We start from the raw sequence: 24,556 nt of genomic DNA, 5'->3' as shown, positions 1-24,556 counted from the left end.
GTGATTGTTTCTACATCTTCCTTGCCTTAGTGCTATTTTGCAGTCAACGCTGTGATGCCACGGCTCACACTTTCCATCTGAAGTTCACATTTAACTTGGCTGGCACAGCCTGGAACCCTTTCCAATGCCACCTTAACAAGCTGCCCGAAGCACTGGAGCTGCTTTATTGAACTCTAAAAGAACATACAGTAAAAAACGGTAATCTGAAGAAAAAACAACCAACCACAAACCTTCCTGTCCAGGAGGGCAGGACATAAGCGTATGTAGGATTAAAACAAGAAGCTAAATGGCTTACTTAAGGATACTTTGAACTCAAAGTGAACTCAGTGTATGAAAGTAATAAATAAAACACTTTTTTTTCCTCTTTGTAAGACATGGCTACATCGAGCTGAATGGAGCAAAAAGCCAGAGGAGATGCAATCGAAAACTCTCGTGTCTATCAAGCAACATGGGAGATACAGTGAGTGTTCCACCCTACTTGCTTATTTTTGATCATTTACTTTACAGAAATGTTTATGGCATGAAGTAAAGTATAAGAAATGTGCATACACAAATACATGACAATTATATGTTAAGTTCTTTACAATATTAAATGTATAATATACAGATATCTTACAAAGGTGAATGGTGTGCCATACATTCAAATATGGCAATGCCTAGCAACTTTAGAATGTCATACAAGTATAAAACCACAAAATAAAATAACTTTACAACTCTTTTGAAGTAGACAGATGTGCTCAACTGTTCTACTAAGTTAGCAGGCCAACACTGACCAGCTACGAGATTGCTGAGTTGGGTAACCAAGGTGAGGAAACCTGCAGAGGTCTGATTTTCCATGGACAGGTATCCAGCCCTCTTAAAAAAATTAGACCCCTACCTAGATTGTCCCTTGGGCAGTCAGTACAGCTCATTGCTTTTGAAAATATTAGTTAAAAACATGATTTTTTAACTTTGCCTCATTGTAATCAATTGGCATTAGGGAATTGTTGACCACTTCATACTCTGTCCCTTGTTTATGCCATATTTATGCATATAAAAAGAATTTCATTAAAATTCAGCATCTACAACAATATTCTATAAATTAATGTGGGAGAAACTAAACTGCGATTAACACAAGAATTAGCTACTGACAACCCAATCACGCCAAGCAGCAATCAACAGGATTTAGCAGAATGCTATTTATAACCTTACACCTGAAAACCCAGTGCCGTCTCCTGAGTTAGGAAGCACTGTGAGTTAGAGTCGATACCGATGCATGGAAGGAGCAGTCAGTCACCTCCTGCAGACACCCTGCTTCAATAGACAAAATTACAGGTAGAGGGCAGCTACCAAACTGTATTTTAATAATAGTTTAAAATAATAGAGGGAAACCAATCTAAACAAGCATGTCCAACTTTCATCAGACACTGGCAGTATAGAGGGTTTTAACATCGTTTTGCAAAATTTCAGACTCATAAAGAGTAGGCTTGTCCAAAATTCTTAATGTTTCCTCCTAAATGTGGGCTTACAACATGGTTAGTAAATGATTAACAAGGGGTGTCAGAGCTTGCTTGGCAGAACCATGCTGCTTAACAGTTTCTGAGTCAAAACAAGATTGGCTTTAAGAGAACTACAGCTCCATGTTGGGTATGTGACCCTCATGGGATGGCAGCTGGCATTTTATTTTGTGATTCCAGATCCCTACTTTTGCAAACACTGCCATAACTGGCCTTGTCAATTTTGTTGTCACATTGTTGTTTTGTGGGGGTTTTTTTAGTACAGAGCACCAGTTGACTATAAATTGGTCCTTTTCAGATTCTGGAGTCTGTCCACAGGGAGATGTTTCCATTGGAAATATAGTATAAAAATAAGCCATTTGCTAGTACAAGCAAGTACAATCACGGAAGTGTCACATCATGTATGGAGGTGTAAACCACATTTGATATGAAGGAAGTGCAGCAGACAGAGAAGATACTCAGTGCATTTTTTAGGGAACCATCTTCCTCTCAGAGGCTCCTGCTTCCATGCATCACAGCATCGGAGTACGTCTGGAAAGGCTGTCAGAACTGCTTCTTCTGCTGATCTATTCAAATTGCTTTAACTGCTCTTTCAGAAGTCCAACCTATGGTCAGGGGTTGATGAAGCTTTGTCTTTTCCACCGCCACAGCTGTTCAGCTCAAAGTACGCTCCCAGCAGGCCTGGTATGCTGAGTATGCTCAGGAATTCCATCATGAAAAATGGACAACTGATTTTTCAAATGCATGTCATGGCTGGCTATGTGACAGGTGGTTTCAGAATACCACTAATTGGCAACTTAAAGTCAAAATCTGTTTGCTAATACTGTTTTGCAAATCCTTAGTGTTTCACATAAGGGACTATTAAACACATCTATGGTTACAAAGAAGTAGGGGTAAGGTCTAGTCCAGGGGCTCCTGTTTTATTCTGATTGTTGGGGTTGGTTGTGGTCGTCTGTCCTCACGACACAGCACGTATTCACTGAACTGAGAGGAATCCACCCCACCACCGCATGAAGCTGCCACATTAAATCCCTTCTGAAATAATCTTTCAAGCACCTGCAATGGGGGGGGGCGGGGGGGAGGGAATCAGATTAATATTTAGCAAATTTTAGTGATAAAAGCATTCAGGAAGACCAGATCTAAATGATGGATTTAGTCTTCTGAGTTAACATTGAATGAATATTATTCACCTATAATTCTGTAAGTTATTGTTAAATGACTTATTGTTAAATGTGATTAAAGTCTCACTCTCAGCAAGCATCTGCAGAAAACAAAAATTAATCAAACAAGCACTCTGCAGAACAGTTTAGTACATTATATAGTAAAATACTGGACTGTGGTGATATTGATACTCTCTCTTACTGCTTAAAAAAAGCAACATTGGATTTAGGTCATAATAAAAAGCATCCATTATTCATTAGTAATATGAACAGGCTTACAGAAAGGGGCTGAAAACATTTCTCAGCTCTTCCTTGGCAGATGACAATGCCTTAGGATGCTGAGTGACACTTCCACCAGATCTCCACAAACATCATAGTAGTGATTTTCCCTCGCCAGAAGGGAGTGCTGCTGTGTGTGCATGCAGAGCATGGCTGGGACAGGATGCAGAGCCAAGACATGGACAACCAGGAAACGTTCCAGCCCAAGAAAGCGGTTAATTTGTAATGCCCAAATACATATTTTCTCTTTCTCCTTCTGAAGAAAAGTTGGTGCAATTTAGATGCATGAATCTAAGGAACCCAGAAGCAACTTTAATTTCTGAGGCTGTCACACAGCACATTACCCTAGGATATAGTGATCTTGGCAACATGATCAGGGCTGTGTTTTCACTTGCATGAGCATGTTAATATATGGCTTCCCAGCAGTGCAGGACACACACAGACTTTTCTCAGAGCAGATGCCAGGTCCACCTTCAGCAGATCCACAATGCCAGATCTACCGGAGGAGATGCCATGCAGCCTCCCACCCAGAATTGGCTCTCCTGGGTCCAGGGCAGGAGCCTGGAAAAATGGTTCCTCTACTGGTAAATGCCATCAAGGGGGGCAGCCTGTACTGGTCTCGCCCAAGGCACCACTTCTATTGCTATAGCACACAGGCCACTGTGCTGGGAACTGAACTTGATGATTGATTAAACCTGATGAACTTGGTAATATCAGCATCCCCGTGTGACAGCTGTCTGCTGCCCACAGTGACATACTAGGGACAGAAAAGGGATTAAACCACTTAAAAACTTGATTATGGAATCACAGACTAGTTTAGGTTGGAAGGGACCTTAAAGCTCGTCTAGTTCCAACCCTCTGCCATGGGCAGGGACACCTTCCACTAGAGCAGGTTACTCAAAGGCCTGTCCAACCTGGTCTTGAACAGTCAGGGATGGGGCAGCCACTGCTTCTCTGGATCACTCAACCTAGAGAAGCGTCTAAGCAATAGACCCACCTTCAGACAGAGGCAATACATATGCTTTCACAGGTTTACGTTATAATAAAACTTTATTTCTTTTTTGGTTTTACTAGCCCTGTGAGCACTGCAGCAGTTACACCTACTGCAGTAGTACTGAAAAGTTTTACGTTTCAAGGCCCAAGCTGACTTAAAGATCTGCACACCACACTGCTGCCCTGACAGAGACCCATGCGAGGCCATGGTGCATTTCTTAGTGCACCCTTTCCTTGGCCTGTGCATTGGCTTTGCTTCCTCCAGAAACATCAGTTTGGAGCCTTTATTAAGGGTAACTGAGTTCCAAAGGACAACTATATCCAAAGTGGTACTGTGGTGCAATGCAAACCATGGCAGCAGTGTTTGCTGGTTTTAATCCATGGGAACCAAAAGATCAAAAAAGAACACCAGTGTATGGAAGAAAAGTGAACCTGAGGAGATTAAAAGAAGGGGTGGAAGGGTAGGTTATCAAAATACATTTAAGATGCTTACAACTCTCATATCTAGGCTGCATGCTGTCTGTAGGACAGAAATGGGGTGTGGACACTAACACCTTTTCCACTTCAAAGAGGAAAGCAGAAGCTTGAGAGGGAAGAAGAAGTAAGACATCATCAGACTGCTGTTCCACAGGCTGGAGAGTATTTTGACTGTATTACGTTCCTAGAGCTGGCAAAATGAAGATGAGAGGCAACCCAGCTACAGGAAAGGAGGCTGCTTCCATTTACCTGGATAGCAAACCAGAGGATTGAGGGGTAAGGTTTCAGAGAGAGACATGACTTCAAAATCCTTGATGAAAACTTTTTCAAATCAGTTTGCTTGTAAGACAAACCAAGCGCAGAGGTGCCCTTGGCTTGCCTCCATCCAAAGCTGTGGAAGGCTGCCTGTTAACATAGGACTCCCCTAAGCCAGCTCTCTGCAAACACACAGTCTAGGTACATTACACCTTAGAACACCACGCAGAACGTGATTTGGTTTTGTTACCTAAGTGCTCAAAGGACTAGACCGCAGGCTATCATCTAGCCTTAAAAACCTTAGTACCATCCAGTTTCTCAGCAAGAAACAAACCAGGCCAAATCCCGTAAACAATGCAGAGAATGTTTAAATATTGTAGAGTTTTAAGTGTAACTTCGATGAGGTTGAACTCAGCTCTGTGGAGAAAGGCTCCTACAGGCTACTTCCATGTGTGCTGAGCACTGGTTTGTATGCGATGGTGCATGCACAAGACAACAGCATGTTGAACATGAACAGTTTGAAATGCCATTTACTGTATTTGGTTCTATGCACATTACTTTTTAAAAAGGTAAGATACAGACAGAGGGAAACTAGTGTCTCTGAATCAAATCGGAGCTTCTGTCCTGTAAACCTCCAGAGAAAGTATGTAAAAAGTGACCATTAGCTGTGATTCTCCTATGTATGGGGCACACACACATTACAAGAGGATTTGTGAGTGGTGAGGCACTTAATGCTTCTCATTTAAAATTTGCAGAATGCTAACAAATACATTCTTAATTATGAAGACTCAGTGTTCAACATAAACAAGCATCACAGCATTTTCTCTAAGGTAAGCTCATGTATCTCACCAGAACCAGGACTTGAAAAAACTGTCAGTCTTATGAAAACTCTATACCTGTAAGTAATAACAAATGGGCATTAAATTAAGAGCTCCTGTTATGTTTTTGGCTACCGCTACCTACTCAGTGTTGACATTCTTTGCTTGATATGCACAGCTCTTCACACAAAACATTTAATGAAAATACCTTCCAAAGATAGGAAGAATTTAAAAATATTGCAATGTTGCCACAAAATATATTCAGCAGGGCACAGGGAGGCAAAAGTGCTGTACCTGAGCAAGCAGCAGGCAGACTTACTGTTTACTCTTTGAGCTTCTTTGGAAATTATTCTGCTCTTCCACCCACTTTCCCCTCCTAACCCATTTCCCTTAATCTGTGCGTCTGCTTCCCTGTACTTCCAATTTTATGGCTTAATACTCTTTTGCCAAAATACCCTGGGAAGGGAAGGGGCAAGCACCTCTGTGCTGACCAGAGTGAGTCCCATAGAGCCAATAATAATTAGCTGCTGATTTCATCAGCCTTTGGTCTCAGAAATGCATCATTTTGCAGAAAGTGTTTGAAAACACTATTAATTATAAAGTGATGTAATTTAGAATTATCATTTATACTGTAAGCTGACAGACATTTTTTTCACAACATGAACTTGTGAAGAGACTCTGATTCTGTCTGAATTTTGACTGAATTCAAAGCACATTCAAATATTAATAGTAATTAGCATTCAGCTTTTACTGCACATCACTTTGGCTAACCCAGACCCAAGTGCTCAGCCAGGTGAACTGAGGTATCAGTGTCAAATGCACATTGTTAAAACGACTCCATCCACCTTTACTTGTCTTTACAGTCTGTCCAGCCAGTCCCATGGGCCAGCTCTTCTGTGGGTATTTGACCACAGGGAAGTTTATCAAGGCCATTAAAGCATTTCCCACATCCCAGTTAACATCTGCAGCCACAGCCCATCTGCAAGGGACAGTAACTTCAGAAATATTCCCCACAGGTTGATTTCATTTCCACAGTATTTGCAGCATATTTTAAAGGCATACGTGCAAAAAACGATAGCTGTCTTGCCCTTGTTAAGTAAGGCACAAGTTAACAGTATCACCAACACCATTCCTTCTCTGCAGCCCAAGGACAACTACAACACCAAGGCCTTGGCCACAGTGGTGGTGATCCCTTGTGAAATGGCATTTCTTGTCCATAAGGCTGCTGCCTAAACACAAGGCACAGATTTATTTCTGCCACCATCTACCTATCTGTCCAGTTATCTATCTTCTTTTGTTTCATATGTTTAATTTTAAGCCTAATGGCAAAACTCTGAGTATAAAATGAAATATTTTTTTAAGTCCATCCCATAGGCACCATCATTTAATTATGAGTAAGATATAAATTATACATTTACACATTGTTGTATTTTCTATAAAATGGTGTGGAGATTTTTTTTTTTTTTAGTTTTTTGGAACTCTCTTTTTTCCTGAGGGGCACTTTGGAGAAAAAAAAAAAGAACAACCCTGCTGCAGGCTATACATTGATGAAAAAAAATAGCATTTATCAGTATAACACCATTATGAGACCAGTATGGCACTAACATACACAAAATCTAAATCTGTTTTTCTGCTTAAACTTAGGAAAATCTGAAAGGCTGTGATCTCACCAGGCAGAAAATATCTCCTTGCAGTATAAGCACTGAAGGTAAGTGGGCAGAAGTAAATAATTTGCACATAATTGAACAAGAAATACTAAAAAAAAACCCTCAACAAATAGATGAGCCAGCACTGAAAGGCCATTACATTACCTGCACTGAGTTCAACCGGCAATATCCATTCAAAGGAAACCTAATAACGTGGGTAGGGTCCTGGTTCCAGCCAGCATTCACAGAGTTGCACATGACATCCCCAGTCTCCGGGAAGATCTCTTCTATTAAAGCTTTCTCCCCACTCAATGCAATTCTCTCCCCCAAATCTGGAGTCACTCTTACAACCAAGCACTCATAAGGCTGGAAATGTTTCCTTTGTTCTTTCTCTTGTTTCCATCGCTCAAGTTCCTTAATCATTGACTGCAGCTGGTAATACTTTGCTTCTTCGTATAAAAGATTAAAGTCCTGGGGGGGGGGAAGAGAGAGAGGAAGAGAGAGAAATTAGAAATGCTTATATAGGTCTCTTAGCAATGAGTATTGTTCCTGTTTGATCTAATTAGGCTTATGTATTGTCAGCAAGAGTGCAAAGACAAGTACCCACATACTTCATCTTTGTCTTCACCTACACAGAAAACCACACTGTGTTAGTGGTGAATCTGTTAGAACTGACTGTGAAGTTCCCACTGCACTGAATTATTTGTTCATTTGTCATCCCACAAGCTCAATGCCAGAAGGCTTTACTTTTTGGATTAAGAAATCAAAATAAATGATTGCACTAAGCAAAACCTGCTGATGTAAGAGATGTCCCAAGACCTAATCTTCATTCTTGGCCTCAGATAGTCACTTCTGATCTTATAACAGAAGATCTCAGACTTTGCTGTCACCTCTCGCACACATTAGGAGACAGAGATGTCAGTTCAGCTTCACTTCTCACCTGTCTTTGCTGAGTCTGAAATTCAGCTACAGCATCTACTCCCTGTGTTTCATGATTATTCATGTACTGAAAGCCTACTTTGGATCCTAGAAAATTATACAGAGGTAGTGACCACCCCACTCCAACAACTTAAAAGAAACAGCTCTTCCCAGCCATTTGTCCATGACCTCATTTGGGCTTTGGGCAAATTCCTAATTTTATCCAATTCCAAGTTCACCGAATGAGATGTCTTCTGCACATCCTCATTAACAACTTTGCATCAGATCTCCAACAGATCTTTCCACCTCAGCTGTTGAGTATGATGAGGCAAGGGGTGTCAGCACCCCACCAGACCAAGCCAGAGAAGAAAGAGAGGGGCGAACACTGGGCGGACAGTTTGCTTACACTAGCCCCACCGCCTCCTGAAGGGAAGAGAAGCAACAAGAGCACAGCACCAGCTCCTCTCTGCAAAGACCTGTCATTTGCTTTCCTGGCTCTTATGCCTGTCTACAGATGGAAATGCTGCACCACAGGTATGCTATGTGACTTTTGTGGAGCATGCTGTAGGTCAAACCTGGACATAAAGACTGCAATGCAATGAAATGAAATGAAAAATCACAAGAGTAAAATGACTGGAATCATTTGGACTGGGAAGAATGGCATGGCAAGAAGGAATCAAGAAATGGGCACCAAAATTACATGAAAAATAACAGCAGTGTTGCTGCTCCAGGACTTGGGAAAGTGGGGAAATCAAAGGCCAATTAACATGCAGCACAAAAAGGTGTGACTCTTCATAGTGGCTGGGAATTAACCTGTAAAATCTGCTGCTGCAGGATACTATTGAATCAAAGCAGTTAGCTCTGTTCAAATTTGGCACACAGACCCACCATTGGTAGTGGAGAGATGCTCTTTCTCCCGAGGGCTGCCTACAGCCTGGAGATGTATAAATATTCACTGACACTGGTAAGGTTATCGCGTTTCAAAAGGGACATCCAATCCTTTACATCTCTCTGATGTCTGTTAAGGCTGGGACAATAGGCACACCACTAAGGGAGAAAAAAGGAGCAGAGAAGGCACAGAGAGGGAAGAGGGATAAGAGGCAAGTGGGAAGAAATGAAGGCAACAAACACACAGGAAGTACCTGGGCGATGAAAAACATCAGGAAGATTAAAGAAGAAATCCTATAGAAAGCATGCTGCAAACAACCAGAGCTGGGAACAGGCCAGATGAAGAGGCATGGAGACTGGCTGCATCACCTGGTCTCAGGTAAGACAGCATCAGCCCTAAATCTTTGTCCCTTGATGGATGGTATTTTTTCCCCTCCCCAAAATCAGAACTCTCTGCTGAACCATTACTACTTTTCTGTGTCCGTCAGTGAATCTCCCTGGTTACCAAGCATGGGATTGGTTTAAACCTACACAGATTAGCGGCCTACATTCAAAACAGTCCCTGCCCTAAACTTTCCAAAGTCTTTGTGAGGGACACTGGAGCAACACAGCCCACCACCTAACTGTGTTCATTACAGAGCTGTGTGCAGGGGCCTATCAAACATTCACTGGGCATCTGCTGGTCCCATGTATCTTTTTGAGCAGAGGAAAACATACAATGCTAAGGAAAAATGTAACTCTGGAGAGTGAACAGGAGCATCCTGTGCTTCCTGAAGGCAATGGACAGTCTTGCTGTTTTCAGTAGGTCCTGAAAAACTAGTTTTAGCCTGACTAGTTTTAACCAGGGTCACACCACCTCTAAATCCCCCCAGCCAGCTGTTAGCCCACCGCATCAGATGCAGCTCTTAGTAACTCCTGCTAGACATCATTTATCCTAAAATAAATAAGATAAATTTTATATTCTGATATAATTTTGTAATAAGATGACCAGTTTTCAAATGAAACAGCTCTTCCACTACTGTTCCCAGAGGATACAGCCATGCTTCAGATGGCTGTGTGGAAATCGTGGCTGTGATGGAGCATCATGTGTTCTGCAGGATGAGGTGTGCACCTGGTCGCAACTGCCTGGGTTAAGCCAAGGTGTTTGGGTTAATTTAAGAAGCAAGACTCTCATCTCTGTGTCCATTCCACACTTGGGTTGAGCACAGAAGGGGTTTGCAGCAGAAGCTGGGAATCTGAGGCGTGCTGGTAAGGAGAAGCAACATACATGTGCAGCATTAGGGAGTCTGGGCACCTATTATCAGGCAGTGGCAATGAAGGGAATTTGTTGTACTGTAACAAAGAGAGGGGATGAAAAAGTGTCTTCTGTTAGGCAAGAGAAAATTCACCTTCCATGACCCCCCCTTCCATGTACCACACGCTGCCCAACCCAGCCACCACCAACCCACCCTGCCCCACCGCCCCGACCCGCTCTGGCTTTGTGCTGGACTGCTAGTATTTCTGCACTGAGTCACTTGGTCACTGCTCAGGCATTTGACCACATATTTAGGGAGGGAGGAGGACTTCACCAAACCAGGAACAAAGAATGAGTGGCTCACACTGTAAGGGTCCAGTTCTCTGAAGCCTGTGCTTGGGCAAGGTAATGTACTCAACACACTGCTAACTACACAATCTTCTCATTCAGGTTTTATACACCACTCAGAGTACTGTGCATCTGAGACTGAACTGGAAGCAATGCCCAACTCTGGATTGTCTGCCTACACAGGATACTCAGGATGCCCAGGTAATACTGACTTGGCTATTTCCACCCTTGCACTGTATATTAAATTATGCACTGATGATTTGCAAGTTTAACATGAAATGTGAAGTAGAATTCAACCCACAAGGGACCTTGCCATGAAGGTGCCACAGAAGCTGCAAGAAAACATTTCCATGTTGCTAGTTTTGATAAGCTACCAAAGGCAGATGCAGACAAGAATCTTCGTAGACTTATCCAGAAGAGGCAAATGAGTAGCTACAGGGCATTAACTGCCTAGCACAGTGGCAAAGTGCACACAGTCTCATTGAAACTCAGCCTCAGAGCAGCCTGGTACAGCTTCTGTCCCAGGTGTACACTGATAGATGCACACAGATATTGCACACTCTAACAGCGGCTGCAGTCCTGGTGTCAGTGCAGTGCTGCTGAGCTCAGACAGCATCCCACAGCAGATTTTGTACAGTATCCAGGAGTTCCTTGTCCTGCAGGACTAATGATGCATCTCCCATTTCTTCTAAGGATTATTTCCCTACCTTCCAGCTTCTTAATAGCACTGCACTTGTGGCAGCACAGCCCAGAGTCAAGCACCGTGTATGGTAGCTAATGGACCTGTTTGTGTTTAGCCAAGGAAAATCACTTTACTCCGAAGGTGATTCCCATCAGACAAGGTCCCTGCTCATGAGAAGGTAGCTCCTTGCTAGACTGAAAGGGGAGATGGACAGACCAGCCTGCGGCTTTGTTGTAACATACTACAAAAATTGGATGCCCCATCCCTGGCAACATTCAAGGCCAGGTTGGACAGGGCTTGGAGACCTGGTCTAGGGGAAGGTGTCCCTGCACATGGCAGGGGGTTGGAACTAGATGAGCTTTAAGGTCCCTTCCAACTCAAACAAGTCTGTGATTCTATGATCCTATGAAAAATTCTTCATGAGCTACCATAAGCCTTCAACTTGTTGTGGCTGTTGTAGGAACTAGTGAGGAAGTTGTATCAGATCACCTGGAAAAGGAAGCAGACAACCAGGTGGAATGCACACAGCCTTTCTCTATCCACAACTTCTGGACATTTAGATCTCATAGGAAAGGTAAACATCTTTCAAAGACACAGCTTTTTGCCTTTCACAAAATAATTTTCTGCTCATGATTCAGTAGAAAAGCTTTTTTCTGGTGGATTCTACAGTCACCTCTAACAAGGGTGACATCCTGCTGGGGAGGTGATGAGAAGTATGACTGAAAGGCCAGTTGTGCTGCTGTTTCCACATCAGTGCCAGCGGGTCAGCAAAGATCTGCTAACTACAGGCAAAGACAGCCAACAGAAATGGTAAAATGGTGTCTCCTGTGAAGCCGATGCTGTTCTCTCAGTACTAAAGAGGTACTTTGGTTCTGTACCTGTCCTGGGTTTAGCAGTAGCAGTCAATTTTTCTCCTTCTTAGTAGCTGGTGCAGCACTGTGTTTTGACTTTCAGCCTGAGAACAGAGCTGATAACACTGATGTTTTTAGTTGTTGCTAAGTAATGTTTACTCTGACCAAGGACTTTCTGAGTCTCATGCTCTGCCAGGGAGGAGGGGAAGCCGGGAGGAAGCAGAGACAGGACACCTGACCCAAGCTAGCCAAAGAGGTATTCCATACCACTGGACGTCATGCCCAGGGAGGTAACTGGGAGTTACCCAGAAGGGCACTCACTCTTCTCGGTTGGGCTCTTTCCAGCGAGTGGTATCGTATTCTCTTCCCTTGTTATTTCCCTTATCATTATTATTATTGGTGGTAGCAGTAATGATTTGTGTTATACCTTATTTACTGGACTGTTCTTATCTCAACCACGACAGTTCCTTGGCACACAACGTGGGGCATGAGGGGTTGAGATAACAACAGATCTGACCAGAGTGTGTCTAATCGTATTTGTGATAAGCATTCATTGTTTTAGATTAATAGTCACTCATCACAATGCTGATTTATTGGCCCTCACAGTTGTTGCTCTTGATCTCACAGTTTCAGTATATCGTACTTTACTTAGAGCTGGTATTTGCTGGATTAGTGCTTTTCAAGTGTGGGGCTTGGGCTAAGGATCTTGTCTCATTGTACTTGTAATGACTTGTAATGCAATAGAATCATTGATCATAAAACTGATCTGGCTTATGTTCCCTTTGCGGTCACCACCTTTATACTTTGGGAGGTATATAACAGAAGTGCTTAGCAATTACACATCTTTTTTCTCCTTCTCAGGTGGTCAACCTGTGAAGGAGACATTCTTTTACCCTCCCAGTCTTCCCCCCTCAGACTGTTTATAGAATCATTTGAGAGTTTTGAAGTTTTTGAATGGCCTTTTAATGCAGTTGAGACATGTTTGCTGACTGTGATGGGGATCACCATGTTGGCACGCATACAGAGTGTGTTTTGCCTGCGAACATTTCGTCTGATTTCAAGAGTTAAGCAGAGTCAGGTTTGGGTCTTGTCTGGGGTTAGACGATGATGTAGGAGGACCAAGAGATTTTCCCTGAGGCTGGACAGCCATAAGTGGCAGGGTGTGTGAGATAGTATGGGCAAGTATCTAGGTCAGTGAGCCACTCCAGTACTTTGGAATTTCACCACCGAACAACTGGAAAATCCAGAAAAATTAGTAAAACACTTAAATGAGATGTGTGGTCATTCTGGCCATACCAGAGACAGACAAATCATGGCAACGTGCTGGGGCTTGGCCTATGCTCACAGGGCCTTGTTCAACACTATCCAGCACCTTCAAAAGGAAAAGAATGTCGGCGGATCTGAGGGCAAAGCAACAGACAGTGCAGCTACTCCAGCTCCAAGCACAGCAGCTTCACCGCCCCCAGCGACAAGTACAATCGCTACCCAAACCTTGGCTGCAGTGGACAGTGCAGCTACCCCAGCAACAAGAACAGCAGCTACTCAAACTTCGAATGCAACAGACAGCACGGCTACCCCATCTCCAAGCACAGCAGCTACACCACCCCCAGCAACAAGTGCAGTCGCAACTCAAACCACAGTGATAATCACTGCAGCTAAACGAGAGGACCAATTCGTACCAATATCGGTTGCCCCTGTACGCAAGAGGAAAAGCAAAAAAGAGGCAAGAAGGGTGAAGCAAGATGAAGAAACAATGTATTCACCACCCGGTCTAGCATCTGATCAGGAGTCATCATCACATGACGAAGAAGAAGAAGAAGAGGTGACTTCTCAACCTCAGACCTCAACCGAGCTACGGAATATGCGAAAAGATTTTACCCATGAACCAGGGGAACACATAATCACCTGGTTGCTCTGATGCTGGGACAATGGGGCTGATGGTCACAAACTAGAAGGTACAGAAGCCAAGCAGCTGGGATCACTTGCTAGAGAAGGGGGAATTGACAAAGCAATTGCAAGAGAGAAAAAGTCCCTCAGTCTTTCAACGCGGCTCTTGGCAGCTGTGAAAGAAAGGTTTCCATACAAGGATGATGTTATCAGTCATTCGGCCAAGTGGACTACTTTAGACAAAGGCATCCAGTCTCTGAGGGAATCAGCCATCATAGAGATGACATCAAGCTGAATAACAGGGATATACCCATAGATCCAGATGAAGTTGAATGTTCACGACCCATGTGGCAAAAACTCACACGGAATGCACCGTCATCATATGCCCATTCATTGGCAACAGTAACCTGGAATGACATAGTACCACTAACAGTGGATGAAATGATTCATAAATTCTGAGAGTTCGAAGACAATCTCACCCCTTCCATCATCTCAGCTGTGGAAAAACTGTCCCAGGATCTCAAACAATTGAGGGACGATCTACCTGATTTATCTGGCTCCTCACGTGTACCAACACAAGTCTCAGCTATTAACAAAAGGTGTCCTATTGTTCGAGAAAGGAGATACAGGAGGTATACGCCACGGGCTACCCTATGGTTTTACCTGCGGGATCACGGAGAAGACATAACAAAGTGGGATGGCAAACCTAGTTCAGCTTTGGAGGAACGGGTGAGTGAACTGAAGAGGGGAGCAAGGGCCAAGACTGATCGTCCCATGAGAGCTACGGCTTCAGTCTCTGGTGAGCAGTTTCCAGATGGAGTGGAAGAGCTGATTTTACTCCAGATCCTGTGATAACAAAGAATAATCCCTTTCAATATGACTTAAGTGTCCAATGTTGTGATGATCATTAGAGGGGCCCTGCCTCCAGCCAGGTGGAGGTAGGGGACAATCGGATTTACTGGACTGTGTGGATCAGATGGCCTGGTACATCAGTCCCACAGAAGTATAAGGCTCTAGTAGATACCGGTGCACAGTGTACCCTGATGCCATCAAGCTGTCAAGGGGTGGAACCCATCTATATTTCTGGAGTGACAGGAGGGTCCCAAGAGTTGACTCTACTGGAGGCTGAAATCAGCCTGACTGGGAGGGAATGGCAAAAGCACCTCATTGTGACTGGTCCAGAGGCTCCATGCATCCTCGGCATAGACTACCTCAAGAGAGGGTACTTCAAAGACCCAAAAGGGTACCGATGGGCTTTTGGCATTGCTGCTTTGGAGACTGAGGAAATTGATCAGCTGTTCACACAGTAGCCCTTGGACCAGTCCAGAGTGGGCCAGATGTAAAAAATATACTGTACACTGCATCTGGGGAGAATGGTCCTACCTGGAGCCTCTGGCATAAAGCTCCAGGAGAGCTTCGATGTCGACCCCTCAGGTTTTGGAGTCAGGGATAAAAAGGATCTGAGGCAAGCTATACCCCAACTGAGAAAGAGATACTGGCAGCCTATGAAGGGGTTCGAGCTGCTTCAGAAGTGATTGGCACTTAAGCACAGCTCCTCCTGGCACCCCGGTTGCCCGTGCTGGGCTGGATGTTAAAAGGCAGGGTCTCCTCTACACATCATGCAACTGATGCTACATGGAGTAAATGGGCTGCACTAATTACACAACGAGCTCTAATAGGAAATCCCAGTAGTCCAGGAACTCTGGAAGTAATCATGGACTGGCCAGAGGGCAAAGATTTCGGAATGTCACCAGAGGAGGAGGGGATGCTTGCTGAAGAGGCCCCACCATATAATAAACTGTCAGAAAGTGAAAAGCAGTATGCCTTGTTTACTGATGGGTCCTTCCATATTGTGGGAAAGCATGGAGATGGAAGGCAGCTGTATGGAGTCTTCGATGACAAGTTGCAGAAACTGCTGAAGGAGAGGGTGAATCGAGTCAATTTGCAGAGGTGAAAGCCATCCAGCTGTCCCTGGACATTGGTGAATGAGAAAAGTGGCCAGTACTTTATCTCTGTACTGACTCATAGATGGTGGCAAATGCCCTGTAGGGGTGGTTTCAGCAATGGAAGCAGAACAATTGGCAAGGCAGTGGGAAACCCATCTGGGCTGCTGTACTGTGGAAAGATATTGCTGCCCGGGTGCAGAACCTGGTGGTGAAGGTACGCCATGTAGATGCCCATGTACCCAAGAGTTGGGCCACTGACCAACACCAGAAAAACCAACAAGTGGATAGAGATGCTAAGATTGAAGTGGCTCGGATGGAATTAGACTGGGCCCGTGATTGAGGGGTGGACTTAACAATGGACACTATTGCCCAGGTTATTCACAACTGTGAAACATGTGCTGCAATTAAGCAAGCCAAATGGTTAAAGCCTCTTTAGTATGGAGGACAATGGCTGAAGTAAAAATATAGGGAGTCCTGAAATTGATTATATCACACTCCTACCAACCCACCAAGGCAAGCGCCGTGTGCTTACCATGGTGGAAGCAACCACCAGATTGCTGGAAACATACGCTGTGCCCCATGCCACTGCCCAGAACACTATCCTGGGCCTTTAGAAAGAGATTTTGTGGCGACACAGCACCCCAGAGAGAATTGAGTCTGACAATGGGACTCATTTCCGGAAGAACCTCATAGACACTTGGGCCAAAGAGCATGGCAGTGAGTGGGTATATCACATCCCCTACCATGCCCCAGCCTCTGGGAAAACTGAAAGGTATAATGGGCTGTTAAAAACTACACTGAGAGCAATGGGTGGGGAAACTTTCAAGCATTGGGATACACACTTACCAAAGGCCACCTGGTTGGTCAACACCAGAGGATCTACCAACAGGGCTGGCCCAGCCCAGTCAGAACTTTTACATATTGTAGAGGGGGACGAAGTTACTGTGGTGCACATGAAGAACTTGCTGAGGAAGACAGTCTGGGTTATTCCTGCTTCAGGTAAAGGCAAACCCACTTGTGGGATTGCTTTTGCTCAGGGACCTGGATATACTTGGTGGGTAATGCGGGAAGATGGGGAAGTCCGATGTATACCTCAAGGGGATTTGATTTTAGGGGAAAGCAGCCAATGAACTTAATTGTATGCTGTTGCCTGCTGTGTAATACTTTTATAGCCCATCAACTAGTTGTCTTCAGGTCACCAGCGACTGGCCCTGACTTCCCTCCAACCATCATCCCAACAGAGAATGAACTTTGATAGAACCAGATGAGTTCCTCAGTAAAGGAACGATCATCAGCAGCAGGCAACGATCCAATACTGCATACAGCCTCTCCTGCCCTGAAAGATTGTTACAATACATGGAACCTGACATCATGGACCAAATGGACTCAACAGCATTATAGGTATTGGTCCATGAAAATAAATGATCTTTTTCTCTTGGTCTCTGTGTGTATATATGGATGTATATATGTGGGAGAGTGATGGTATATTGAAAATGTGGGATCTGAGCATGACGTGAATGGTATGGAATAAGGGGTGGATAATGTCCTCGGTTTCACAGTCGCAGTCAATTTTTCTCCTTAGTAGCCAGTGCAGCACTGTGTTTTGACTTTCAGCTTGGGAACAGAGCTGATAACACTGATGTTTTCAGTTGTTGCTAAGTAATGTTTACTCTGACCAAGGACTTTCTGAGTCTCATGCTCTGCCAGGGAGGAGGGGAAGTTGGCATGAAGCAGAGACAGGATACCTAACCCAAGCTAGCCAAAGAGGTATTCCATACCACTGCACGTCATGCCCAGGGAGGTAACTGGGAGTTGCCCAGAAGGGCACTCTCTCTTCTCGGTCGGGCTCGTTTTGGCGAGTGGTATCGTATTCTCTTCCCTTGTAATTTCCCTTATCATTATTATTATTGGTGGTAGCAGTAGTGATTTGTGTTATGCCTTAGTTACTGGACTGTTCTTATCTCAGCCCATGGGAGTTAGGTTCTTTTGATTCTCCTCCCCATCCCTTGGGGGGGGGGGGGGGAAAGAAAGAGGGGGGAGTGTGGCTGACTGGGTTTAAACCACAACAGAACCTAATGTTGACTCCTGAACAGGCTGAAATGGGTCGTTCTGCTCATTTTCCACTTGTTATTCTTTGCTGATGAAGCAACAAACTGTCATCCAAACTCAATGTTTCTTTTATATTTTAGTGCTGTGAAGATCTGACTCCTGGCTGCGAGAGAAGGTTGCTCACTTCTATGATGACAACTGTACCATTTGCTAAGGTCATTTTGAGAGCACTTAAAATTAGATGCAAACACTGATTTTAGAATTATAATTAATTAGCATGTTGGCCTTGTGGTTCCGGTGCTACAGGTGACCCCTATAATCCATTCAAAAATCATATGTCCTGTGTATTTGTGCTTCTCCCCTCCTTAAGATGGAGTAATAATGTACACATTGCCTATGTCTGGTTTTGTTTGATGATGTCTAAGGTAGGTGTGAGTCTCATGTTAGTAGGTGTGATGAGTTTTGGTTTTGTGTGAAGTTATGTACTGGCAGTGAAGGGGACAGATGTTGCTCAGAATATACTGGGGAAACACCTCTGATGGTGGAGGAAGACCAAGGCACAAAGGCCAGGTTGGATGGGGCTTTGACCAGCCTGGTCTAGTGGAAGGTGTCACTGCCTGTGGCAGGGGGTTGGAACTGGATGAGCTTTAAGGTCCCTTCCAGCCCAAACTCTGGGCTGCAGAGGGGCAGCTCCTGGGCCAGCCACCCCTTAACCCAAGAGCATGGCAGACCAGAGGGTACTGGCTCCACGCTCTGCTCCAGGACATTTGTTGCTCAAGATGTCATAGTCCCACATGCAGGTCTCTGAACCTGCGCAGGAGGAGGGAGCTGTGAGCAGCTCCAGGCTGCTCACCATTGCCTGGCTCAACACAGGCTAGCTGAGAAGGAGAACTGAGCCAAACAATTCACAGTAATTTCTCAGCATACTTCATGTGGCTTAAAATCCCCCAAACCAAGGAAAATTATATGAACTATTAGTGTTGCTTTCAGCAGGGGGACCTATCAGATACTAAACACTTTCAAGTTCTGGCTTATTAGTAGTTGGAAGTGTAACTAATATTCACTGTAAACACACCAATCAGACTTGATGATAAAGAATCACTAGCCTTGGAACACATACCCCACTTTCTCTGCATTTCAGTGTTAACTTAGTCTGAAAACAACACTTAAATAGCAAACACAATAACTCTGGTGCAGTACTAACATTCCAAACTTTCCAAAATAACCATCTGAGCAGCAATTCAAGTTGCAAAGCAATTTGGCTAAACCTTGAGGCTAATAAACTGCTTGATTAAATTAAGGAGTAAAAACTAATAAATATTCAAAACACTTGATTATGCTTTGTTTTACATAAAGAACATTTAATGCGAGTCTCACTGGAAAACCTGTCAGTTTTTATACCTTAAATAGAGTTTTGCATTTAGAAACACCAAGTGATTCCATTTGCTGCCTTTGATTATTGTCTTCTGTCACTTTAATCATGCTGGTAAAATTACACAATTTCTTTGAAGTCAAATCTGTTTACAATGCAGTTTTAATATAGCTTTGCAGCACATACTTCTATGCATTTTTATTTAGTTACTCCTTACCTAGCAATACTTTGCTTTGTTCTTGAGCCCTCATTAGCCTGGGGTTTGCTCTAAAGCTCTCCCAGGGAGGAACTAAATAAAATGCAGTTAACCCTTATCAAAGAGATGGTCTGGAACAATGGACTGAGCCTGGGCACAGTGACAGCTCTCCCGAGTCTCTCCCAGCCCTGCCAGTGGCTCACTGCACAGACACGTCCTTGGCACCCACCAGCACTCTTACCTCCAAGCTCTTACCGAATCCTGCTGGTTTTGTTTCACAATACCTCTGAAATCTGGATGCCAGTTGAGGCCACGATCAGCTCGAACTACATCTCTTCTACCCTCTTTTCTCACACTTCCTTGTCCCGCTAGATCGTCCAAAATGCTGCCACCAAAGCATCCCTCTGGCCTTTCACCTGTACCACTTTTCCATCCACGCCCCTTAACTTAATCCATTTTACAATCCACAGGATTGGTCTGGTCTTTAGCTTCACTCCTACCTGTGTGTTTTCTCTCATTTCTCTGTAAAGAACTTTTCTTGCATCTGCTCCTCAGTGCTCTGGCTCTACCCTGCCTTGTGGTACCCCAACCCATAGGCCCCTCTCCCCAACCTGCCTGCCACTTTCCAGAAAGAACAGTGCCAGGGCAGCCCTTCTGAGCTGGAGCTCCAAAACCACCCATAAATGCCAAAACTTCTCACTGCCTTGGGATTAGATGTGTTCTCCCATGGCACAGCATGTCTGCTCAACTTTAACTGTAAACACTCCCATGCCGGGGTCAAATACAATTGTACTCGTAACTTAGGCAAGAATGGCTGAGGAGAGGTTTGCAGCATGAATATCAGCTGTACCCCAAAGCTAAAGCCACCAGAGCAACCACAAATCTGGACTGACTCAATCATGACTGGCCAAATTATCTTGCCTACCTAGGCCAACATGCAAAGTGAATTCTCGCTGCACAGCACAAGAACTTTCCTTTCCAGCAACCCTCCATATCTTGTAACTGAGCAGATCCCCATTGCCATCCTAATTTATTCATCATTTCATCCTGGAGTTAGTGCTTTTCTTGAATTTGACAGTCTGGACACTTTTGTCTTCTAATTTTCATACATAAGGATGACAATGTTGCAAGTTTCGTAAGTGCAAAGCCAAGTGCTCTCCAGAGGAGAGCTTTTAAAAACAATCAGGATTTGCAAAGTGACAAACAGCACCATTATTTCATAGAGAACACATAATGCTCCTGAAAAAGCCCTCAGTAAATTCCATCTCCCGAGAATATTTTTACATTCATAAATTGTGTAAAAGTTTACTTCATGAAATCAAAGTATCTGCATCTAACACAAATCCTTATGGGTTTGTTAAAGTGTATTTATTTTTTTATACCAACAAGAAAAAGAATTATACAATTTAAGTCCTCTAAGTATCAAATTTAAAATATTTCTTTCAGATCTTGAGCATTAAACCCTGGTAAGTGCTAGTTGCTGATGTTGCTTCTTAATTGTTGTTATACCCTGATAAGTAAGCTAAAAATGTGAGAAAATACAATTAGTTTAGAAAAACTGATTTAGCCATAAGCTGCCTCTTTTAACTTTTTACGGTATCCATGACAACCGCTGGTCCATTTATTAAATAATAATACTGGTGTAATACACAAGTACTAGAAGTGCTAACAATAAACAGCAACATTTAGTTAAGTGTGTTTAGGTCAAGCACACAATTCAACCTGTACTAAAACAAACAGGAGGAAAAATTAGGCTGCAGACTATAGCTTTCCTTACCTTAAAGTCATCTGGGAGCAGTAACTTGGATGTCCTTAGGAAGCTTAATATATATCTGAAAATTTCACCATCTCGATCAATGAAATAATGTTGTTTTAAACTGTCCAAGACAATAGGCTCCATGCCATTAAACAGGTGACTTATTCTGAAAAAAGAAAAGAAAAAGAAATGGGCAAAAGAGACAAAATTTCATTATACTCTCAGGGCTTAAGAACATCCAGCCAATTTAGTTGCATCAATTCAGTGTGCATGAAGTAATATCTTAATCTGGTGACAAACAAGTGCACAAAGACAGATGCCTTAGACACATGTGTGCACCCACATGCTCAAACACATGAAGCATGTGTGCACATGCAGACACAGGCACATACCAGTAGCAAGTGCCTTGAGCTCATGCTGCCCCAAATCAGGGCTGCAAATTAGAACCGTGATCCCAACAAGGAAAGTGCCTACAAAACCCTTTCCCCATGGCTGGCAGAGTAATTTTGGTGAGAACATTTGTCACAAATATACTGATAGGGGGCCTGAATTAATAGCCAAATGTTAAACCTATGTTATTCTTCTGATTATCTTCAATCTCTTCAGTTAACAATAAGTATTTGTCTAAAAGTGCAGCTGGTGTTTAATGTAAACTTGTGTAAGAAAGGAAAGAACATCAGATAAGGGGAACTGGTGGTCAAAGTTTGCACTTGCAACACCATACATCTGGTTAAGACCCGGCTGAGACTGGAACTGCGGTTTGAGCCGAAGCCAGAGGACTAGTGAGCATGCGTGAAAGACAGAGGTGAAAAGTTCATGAGTGAGGAAGACTCGTTTACTTCATCTCAAGACCCCTGCCCACGACCACCAGGAGGCACTGCGCAGGCGTGAAGGAAGCTTTAGCTCAATATAATATGAAGCGGGAAAAGGATATGAATATGTATAGGCCTGTTGTATAACCTATTGCATATGTAACACTTTAGAGAATAAATGTAGAGGGAAAACGACGCTGGGGTGTGCATGCCTTTGGAGGAATTATCCCCCATGCGCCTCAGCTGAATAAAGCATACCTACTTTACAACTTTAACGAGTTGTGTAGTCAATATGCGTATCAATACAATCCTGTCCACATATCCTACTAACGGAGAACCGAATGGTTAGTTGGAGATGGGTTCCTGGCTGTGAGCTTTTCTTCTAGTTTGGCTGTCATTTTTATCAACCACCATCAAAACCTTTCCATGCTAGAGGAGAGGCTGCCCATCCATGGAGATAAGCTCTATGGATCCCTCAGTGCTGATAAGTGACCATCCAACACTAAATGTTTTAGCAAACCAGCAATCAAATCAAATGCAGTATCTGTAGCATAGCCTGTGGGACCATAGTCCCACTGCTAGCAGTCCTGGGGATAAGAGTCTGGCAGAAGAAAAGCAATGTGGCACACCTTTTATGAGCAAAGAAAAGGAAGTGAGACCTATGAGACCTGGGGATCAGCTGGTCACAGGACCAAAATCAGCTATATCACTCCATGTCCTGAGGAACATGCTCTGCAGAAAGCAAACCGGGCATCTGCCTGGTTGCCGTTCCTCCTGCCTCCAAATGCCTGGCTTCTCTCAGAAGACTTAGTCTTTCCATGAGAAATAATACAGCTGAATATATATTCCTGTTGTGGTTTAAGCCCAGCCGGTAACTCGGTACCATGCAGCCATTCGCTCATTCCCCCCTCTTCCTCCCCCCATGGATGGGGATGGGGAGGAGAATCAAAAGAATGTAACTCCCCCAGGTTGAGATAAGAACAGTCCAGTAACTAAGGTATAACACAAACCACTGCTGCTACCACCAATAATAATAATGATAAGGGAAATATCAAGGGAAGAGAATACAACTGCTCACCACCTACTGACCGATACCCAGCCCGACCCGAGCAGCGATCTGTGCCTTCCAGGTAACTGCTCCCAGTTTATGTACTGTGCATGATATGCTGTGGTATGGAATACCCCTTTGGCTAGTTTGGGTCAGGTGTCCTGTCTCTGCTTCCTCCCGGCTTCTTGTGCTCCTTCTCACCAGCAGACTATGAGAGACTGAAAAGTCCTTGATGGGGGTAAGCATTACTTAGCAACTAAAACAATGGTGTGTTATAAGCATTGTTCTCAGACTAAAGTCGAAAACACAGCACTGCCCCAGCTACTAAGAAGGAGAAAAATAACTGCTACATCTGAACCCAAGACACCAGCCAGCCCACAAGGACAAGAGTGCCAGTAAATTATTTTCTTAGTTTCTTGGGCAGGGGAGGAAGCTGCATGCAAGCACCCACTGACGCCTGCTGCTACCCACAGCCCCCACAGTGCTAGGACATATTTTCCATGCAAGGTCCTTGAAGCACCTGTCAAGATGGGAGCACAGAGGGGTCCTGTGGAGCAGGGACTCCAGCCCCCAGAGCAGAGCTCACCACACACCATCTCTTTCATAAATTCACCCAAATCCATCTTAGAAGCACTCAGAGCTTTTTGCATACCCAGCTTCCTCTGGAGCAACCTCAAATCTTCCCGACTGAGCACAGCCACAGCTCTGTAGATCACACAACACTGTCAGGGAGTTTAATGGCACTTTGAGATAGGAATGTTTTGGGGGTGGAGGGGGTTGCTTTCTGGTTTAAGGCCAGTTCAGCAATTTTCTTGACAGCTCATTTCTTTTCTTATTAAAAAAAGAACTTCTGTTTTCTGTTCAAAGGATTTAGAGGCTGAGAGACTTGAGCTTGTTCAGCCTGGAGAAGAGAAGGCACTGGGGAGACTGAGTCTTCCGATACCTAAAGGGGATGATGAAAAATCTAGAGAGGGACTTTTTACAAGGGCATGTAGTGACAGGACAAGGGGGGGATGGTTTTAAACTTAAAAAGGGTAGATTTACATTAGAAATTAGGAAGAAGTTCTTCCCTGTGAGGGTGGTGAGACACTGGAACAGGTTGCCCAGAGAAGCTGTGCCTGCCCCATCCCTGGCAGTGTTCAAGGCCAGGTTGGACAGGGCTTGGAGCAACCTGGTCTAGTGGAAGATCTGTGGGGATTGGTTACAGACTGCCTGATCAAGAGGACTCTGTGGATGAAGCGCTCTATAGACAGGAGCAGCCGCACGCTCACAGGCCCTTGTCCTCATGGGGGACTTCAACCATCCTTATATCTGCTGAAGACAGTACAGCCTGGCACAAGCAATCCAGGAGGTTCCTCAATTGTGTGGAAGACAACTTCCTTCTGCAAGCAATAGAGGAGCCAGGCTTGACCTCATGCTCACCAACGGGGGGGAGCTGGTTGGAA

At 44.1% G+C, this 24,556-nt stretch overlaps 1 protein-coding gene across 1 annotated transcript; it reads right to left on the bottom strand.

The window, feature by feature from the left end:
- Positions 1–1,031: 1,031 nt before the first annotated feature.
- LOC130607127 (BTB/POZ domain-containing protein kctd15-like) lies at positions 1,032–21,417 on the bottom strand (the record flags this gene model as incomplete). Its single annotated transcript, XM_057423984.1, has 3 exons — positions 1,032–2,552; positions 7,290–7,595; positions 21,273–21,417. Coding segments are annotated over 3 exons (607 nt in total), but the record flags the coding sequence as incomplete, so codon positions are not given.
- Positions 21,418–24,556: the final 3,139 nt, after the last annotated feature.

This window comes from Pezoporus wallicus, unplaced genomic scaffold (genome assembly GCF_028554395.1).
Source record: "Pezoporus wallicus isolate ANWC-B61680 ecotype Strahan unplaced genomic scaffold, APGP_CSIRO_Pwel_v1 contig_7973, whole genome shotgun sequence".
Lineage (NCBI taxonomy): Eukaryota > Metazoa > Chordata > Aves > Psittaciformes > Psittacidae > Pezoporus > Pezoporus wallicus.
The sequence above is the reverse complement of the archived record's forward strand: the minus strand, read 5'-3'. Positions and strand labels throughout refer to the sequence as shown.